General features: G+C 42.5%; 1 protein-coding gene across 1 annotated transcript in view; it reads left to right on the top strand.

Moving 5' to 3' along the window:
- Nucleotides 1–1,017: 1,017 nt before the first annotated feature.
- The window catches only part of BEGAIN (brain enriched guanylate kinase associated), a 115,046-nt gene continuing 108,818 nt past the window's right edge, over nt 1,018–7,245 (top strand). Inside the window, exon 1 of the mRNA XM_058847834.1 lies at nt 1,018–1,274. Coding sequence (XP_058703817.1) covers nt 1,261–1,274 — 14 coding nt within the window. The 5' untranslated portion in view covers nt 1,018–1,260. The remainder of the gene's footprint in view (nt 1,275–7,245) is intronic.

Here is a 7,245-nt window from a genome sequence, read left to right as displayed (position 1 = left end):
AATGAAGAACCAACAATTTGTCATTTGGAATGTTTTATTAGGCAGTTTGACAAATTTCCTGCTGGTTAACTGATTAAATTTACATTTCTCTATTTTTAATCTTTAATTTATTTCATACTCAAATATGATTGTTAGCCATTAATCAATAAGGTTTGAAGTGCTCATGATTAATGGCCAATGCTTTCAGTATAAATAAGAGATTCTGTGATGCTGGGATTTATCTGGCTCTAGAGATTGCAGGATTGCTCTGAGCGCTCCTTCCTTAGTTACAATAAAGCAGAACTGGGAGCACTGATGAGATTCTGTGCCAGTGCTGTGCGAAAATGAAATGGGAGCAGCTACTTAGGATCTTGCAAGAGTTAATGATAAAAAAAGAAACCAAAGAGTTAACAAGACTATGCCTTGCATCTAGGTAATGCTGGAGAAATTGATGCGTCTCCGTGCTATAGATAAGTAGGAACTCACAGCATCTATAGGGTAGGGAGCGCCCAGGCAGATGAATGGCAGGAGCGGGCAGGGCTGTGCCGGGTGTGTGAGGATGCGGGCAGAGCCGAGCGGCGGCTGAAGGGTTAACGGGACCCGGCGGGGCAGGGGCCGCGGGAGGCGCCCGCAGCTTCAGGCGGGGCGGCGGCAGCGCAAGGGTTAACCAGACGCCTCCATCTACCGAGATGCTAATTGTCAAGATAGTGTATTACTTGAGGAAAGTAATTTGATTACTCGAAACTCCCACTAAGGAGGCAAGCTCGTGTCCTTCCATCTGCCGGGCTCTGTGAGAGATGATGAATTGAGCTCCAAATTCACGTGTGATGAAGTCACTGTCAATCCCCGCCAGCCCAGCCCGCTGCCATGCCCACCGCACACAGGGTAGCACGGCAATTCAACTTTCCCTGGGAAACCCAGGAGGCTCAGTAACCTGTTACTTGCTGCTGCTTGCTTTTTGCTTTTTTTTTTTTTTTTTTTTTTTTCCTTCTTCTTCTTTTTTCCCCTCCCCATTTTCTGCCTCGGCGCTACAACTGAGTCATTCTGGTGGCCAGGGCTCGTGGGTACCGCGGGCTCCCACTGCGCTCGCCTCTGCTCCCCACTTCAGCTGCCGCTGCTATTTTCGGCTATTGCAGATGTGGGGCTCGCTCGCCGCCGCTTTGTAGCCACTTGTCGAGAAGCATTCGGAAAGCCTTAACTATGCATAAATCTGCAGAGTGAATGTTTTCTTTCATTCACTTGCTCCTATTATTTGATTTCTTGTAGGCCTCTGCGGCAGAAATGGAGAAAATAAGGTAAGTGAGACAGTTTATTTACATCTCATTATAGAGGAGAAATGTTCTGTTGCACAATGCACAATACAGGCTCTTGGAAAATATTTTGTTTAATGCGATCAGAGTAGAACACTGGATTGCATGATGATGCAAGGCAAGCTGTGCTTTAGAGACAAAAGGAGAGGAATGTGGTTGTTCTAGTAAATCTCTTTTGCAGGGATGTCAATTCAGAAAACGTGTGTTACACACAAACGTGTTTTATTGCCAGATGCAGAGCATATTTGATTATATAAATGTTGTAGCCACTTTTCCATTTACTGCAAGAGCCTGCCATTCCATTTAATGAGGAAAGTGGATCAATAATTCATGAAAAAGCTGAAGAAAATATAGGCTTGACTTCAAAGCATCTAATTAATGTGGTTTGTTTCAATATAGCACTGTAACATTGGTGTTCGATTTTTGTTTTGTTTTATATACTAGCCAGATAAATCTCGTCTCCTCTGTGTTTAAAATGTTGTCATACTGTACAGTTTCTCAGCACATCTCTCTGCTTTAAGCAAAAGGAGATGGGTTTTATAACATAAGTTTTCCATCCCATGTCCTAGTGCAAGTCTGCGTTGGGGGATATTGCTTTTGTGTATGTTGTTGAGAAAGAAAAAGAAAGAAGAAAGCATTCTAGCCCTTTTAAATAAATGAATTAAAAATTAGTAAAACCTAACACATTATCAAAGTGATAAGTAAGAGATGAACTTTTTACTACCCTTTAAATTATTCCCTTTAAATACTTTATGGAACTTCTTTTTCATAATCAAATACACTTGCCATGAACTTACTTGGTTTTATTGGACAAGCCTAAATTCCTTCTCTGAACCTGATAACTCTGTTTAGTGACAACTCTTGTCCAAGAACAACTTTTCAGATTCCTTCAGTTTGGAATGGCTAACCTGAGTTATTAGAAATGCAGAAAAGTTCTGAAATTCCAGAAATAACTGGGGAAGAAATGGCAAATGCAAAACAACAGGAATTTGATCAAGTGTTTAATGAATTCTGGGCTGGAAACAGAATCCTGTTTTTCTTTTGAGGCAAAGGAGGTTAGATCTCTTACAGTGGACCCGAAGACACATGTCCAAAAGTTACTAAGAAAATATTTTTAAAGCACTTAACTTACATGCTTTTGTAGAGGCTCATGATAACAGAAATATTGTAACTTTTGTGCTGAAAGAAAAACACTGTGCAATGTATTATGGATTTTCGTGTATTTAAGCACTATAATGTTAAAGCTGTGAGTTTTTCCTGAGTAATGCCTGAGAAAGTGCCTCGGTGTATGGACTGGTGTCTAATAAAATTCCAAACAATCACCTATAGTGTGTGCACACTTCTGTCATGAATCGCTCTTAGAAGATGCAGGTGAATATATATTTACATGTTTGCTTGATAAGCATGTGTGCACAAATGCATTCTAATACTTGTGATACTTTCCTGAGCACACCTTGGCCTCTGCTTTTAGTCTTGCCTCTTTTGCAATAATGAGCTGCAGATCCCAGGAGAATGTAGTGAAAATAAAGAAAGAATTTTCTGTGATGAGAATAAACATTCGTAAAGTTCCATTTTCCAAACACCACAATGTTGCAGCTGTCAGGTTTTCCGGTCTTTATCTCAGTACTCCCTGAGTATTACACAGATGGAAAAGCTGACCCTGCCCCACTGAAATGAAGTAGGAGCTTCACTATTAACTCCACAAAGAGAAGTGTCAGGCTCTCTCAGGAGTTTTTTTAAAGAAATTTTCTGTTAAAAATTCTTGTGTGCAAAAGCTGATTCTGGCAGATGTTGGTCCCCATCACCCCAGCAGGTGCATATTAGAGTCCCAGAGCTCCCTGTGCTCCCAAGGAGAGCAGCAAGCCAGGCTGGGGGAGCTCCAGCAGGACCCAGTGCAGAAGCTGCGCTGCTCCGTCCCAAACGTTTCCAGGCTCCCTGTCAACAGTCATTCTCTTGGATGTAAACTGACAGAATCCTTGGCAGTTTAAGGAAACTATCTGGACTCGTTATCTTAAATAGCTGGTAAACTCTGGTTAAGTTATAGCTGGTAAGCCTGGAGAGAATTAGATTTTTTCTAAACTTATCCAAGTGTGGTACCCAGGTAAAAAACAAACTACCCTGTTTTTTAACCACAGTGGCTTCAGAGAGGTCATGAAGAGGGATGACCTGAAGCTAGGAGAAGAAAGAAAGAAAGAAATGAGAGGAAAATGTCAGGCTGGGAGGAAAGAGGTATTTTTTGTTATATGCAGAAACCAGTGTAACATGGAAAAGCCATTCCCACATGATACTTCATTGTGTTCTGCCCTATCTCCTTTGCCCAGCTCCTTCCCCACTCTTTTTTTTGCTGCCAGCTGAGGATATGCCATTCCACATCACTTGGGATGGTGTTGGCCCAAGGAGCAGAGAGTGACCCACACCAGCTGTGGAGCTGGGGTGCACAGAGGGTTCAAGGCTTCTGCAACAGGGGGATGAGAAAGGGGCTCTGTAATGAGCAAGAAGGAAACAAATCTTGTTAGAGAAACAGGACAACAGGAGCAAGCTGCATAACCACAGGACAGTGAAGCCAGGTTGAAAACACTCAGGGTTAGAGTAATAGAGGTTTTCAATCCACAATGCTCTTTTAGAGAAGAAAATATTTTAAAAAAGAATAGGTGACAGTTCTTGTGAGCTCACAGGGCCAAACATTTTATGAAGGCAGCTCAGTAAGTCTTTGGGTGAACTCTGTACATTCCGCAGCCCAAGAGAATGGGATCCATCTAGGACGTCCTCAAGGACCAGGGCAGCCAGACCCATTCAGAGAGAAGGGTGAATGCAGGAGCCTGAAAAATTGATCCACTGATGGCTCATGCTTTGTTCAGCCATAAAATTCATTGAGTCAGACAGCACAAGCAATAGTGCAAACTAATACAAGTCTTATTCCTTCAGTGAGAATCTGTCCAGAACAATGTGATTCGTCTCACGTAACGCAGCAACAATTCCCTTGCAGACCAAGGAGCTGCTGTGACCTGCAATGTCACATGCTGTCCTTTTCAGCAGGGGCTTGCTGTGACGGAGGTGTGTGTGGAAGGAGCAGTAGGAAGCAGAGGTGGGAGGTTGTCAGTATTTAGCCTGACACAGGGACACCTTCCTCTAGAAGTAGAAACAGGCAGTTTTGTGCTAAAACTTTGACTGAAAAGAATCAGCTTTTTCCATGAAGTCTTCTCACTGTAAATGATTCTTAGCAGTACAGTGTTTATTACATCTCAAGGTACCAATATATTAGGCAGAAGTAAGGCTAACTACTAATCACAAACCTCTTGAGGATCTGCACTTATGTAGGTTGGCTGTGTATGGTTATAGAGTCACTTTAAGCATTAATTACTTCTGACTCCAACCTTTTAAATACAGTTTTTTGGATCTGGTTCTTTTTCATGTCTATAAACAAGGACTGAAAATCTTAGTTAATAAAGTGAATTTCAAATATACCTATACTATCTTATTTTGACTCAGCAGTGTGCTATCTTTGCTGCATATATGCAAGAGAAACAGAAGCCTTCCAAGCCTGAGCCCTTCTAGATCTGTGGTGGCTGGCACATGAAATTGCTGATACACTGGAAAATACTCCTTCAAGTCGGATCAAACCCATATAATGGTTAGATGTGCAAATGAAAGACCAGTTCCACTGCAACCTCAATACAGACTCCTGGCAACTTTTTCTTTGCTTCCATTCCATCCTGCTTGAAATACAGGTTATAATATTCAAACTGTCTAGTGATTTGATGTAAGGTTTGGCAAAACAGAACTCTTGAAATACTTTATACACAAATATTGACCAGCTTCTCAGGTTCCTTACACTGAAGAGTATCTCACTCCACAGGAAATGTCACTTAAAGAGACAGATATTGTTCAATAAGCCTTTTCTTTTTTATTTAATACACTCCTAAAATTTCAGTGACAATTCAGAAACTCTATAAATCAATCTTCTTAGTTCTAAGCTTTCAAGATGCACAACAGGCTGAACTGTATATCTAAAAGTACACAAAACGGGATACATCATCACCATCACCAGCTGCCAGGCTCACAGTGGCTCTAAGGAGGCTGAGCTTCCACTTTACAATATAATCCTCGTATTCCTCAACTGGGGATTACTTTATTTCGGTAGCATCAGTAGGGGCACTTTACTAATTACCCAGGGATCTCTGATAAAGGTGACCTGTGCCTCAAGGAACCTGTGAGGTAACATCTTCATTTCACTGCAGTCTTTGTTTCAGAACATATGAAAGCAAAGTGGTTTGTTTTGCACACACAGCTGGTAGTAAGTCAGCAGCTTGATCCAAGTCTCTTGAATTTTTAGACTTGGACTTTTCTCAAGCATGTTTGAGTTCATCTGTGGTAAGGAAGGAATATGGGTTTCTTCAAAAGGAACATCAGAGGCACATGCAGTTCTAGGGAAAAGCCTCTCTCATGGTTTACTGGAAATGTAAATACCTTCCTAAATGCCCACCTGATCATGCTGCCTTCCTTGCACTTGGTATAAATATAGCCCTCTTCATATGCTAATGAACACACTGCAATTTCCTGCCATCCCCACCTTGTCCTTATTCCTCTCTCAGCCTGTATCTACATTAATTTTACCATATACTTGAACACAAGGGGAGGATATTTTTTCCCTGAAAGTTAACCAACAAACATGATTTACTTTACCCTAGGTCTGGTCTTCATATCCACAGCTGATATGCTGGGAGCCACTGCCTTGTACAGAAGCAAAATGCCACAGGACAGCAGCAGGGCTGTGCAAGAAGCAGCTCCACCATCTGCTCATCAGTGTCTTCAGGCTCTAGTTGATGCTGGGAGGTGAAACCCCAGCTGTGGACACAGCCAAAGAGATGGAGCAGGGCAATCTCAGAAGAAATAGAGCATAGGGAAAATGCTAGCATGAAGGGGCCATGAGTTTGGGGTCATTAGAGGTGATGGTAAAATGTTGTCAAGCTGGGTGAATTTTGGGTGCATTTTGAAAGATGGAGAAGAAAAGATTAAAAAGCTGCCTAACATATATTCAAACAGGTAAAAGAGGTTTTAATTGTTCCTCTGTTTTGCAAGCTGTTTTTATCTGCCAGGCAGTCCCAGCAGCAGTGATAGCCCTGCAGTGCTATTTTCAGCACATCTGGTTTGTTCATGCTGCCATCCAAGGTGTGACTGTAGCCAAAGCACATGTCTCTCTCTCCCCCTGAGCCTACACTCAGCTTTGAGTTTGGTGGTTGTCAAACATAGCACTGGAGCAATGGACACACACAGATATCTTCACAGCCCCCAGGGGAATGATATCCCTGGAACTGGGATTGGTTGAGGCACAGAGCCATGCTTATCTACCTATTCCAGTACTTCTGAGAATTTTGTTAGTGCTGTCAGAGGCACAGTACGCTTGTGGAGTTTATCACACCTAATTCCCACCATTACTATTCCCTGTGCTAGTCAGTCAGAGCAGTGTTACTTCAGCTGAGGAAGGATTGCTACTATGCTGTCCTACAATCCTGTGCCCTGAGCTTCTGTCTGCTCCTTGGCAGAATGATCTAAAAGGCAGTGGTGTCAGTATGCAGGGAACCGTCCCCATCCGCTGATGTAACAAGTGTTGTGCTATAGCATCCTTTAGTTCTAGATAAACACTGAGCAAAGCAAAAGCATCCACCAAACAAGAAACATGACAGGAACAGAGTGCAGAACAGATTCAAGTTGAGTGAAACCAGGTAGAGCTGTGTAAAGTGGCCTGCAGGGACAAGTGGGAGATGAGCAAACATCTGAAGAGACCAAGGAAGTAGGTAGGAGTAGATGAGCCATGCCATCAGCCAGGAGCTGCAGTGAGTCATGGGGAAGAGGCTGGACCCCAGTGATGCCTAGCTTACAAATAATGTTCTGCCTACCCTTTTCTTGCAAGGCAAAATGCATCACTGAACAATGCCATGAACTTTTCAGAAAAGAA

The sequence above is a fragment of the Poecile atricapillus genome, chromosome 1, assembly GCF_030490865.1.
Source record: "Poecile atricapillus isolate bPoeAtr1 chromosome 1, bPoeAtr1.hap1, whole genome shotgun sequence".
NCBI lineage: Eukaryota > Metazoa > Chordata > Aves > Passeriformes > Paridae > Poecile > Poecile atricapillus.
This window is presented reverse-complemented; position numbering and strand designations above follow the sequence as displayed.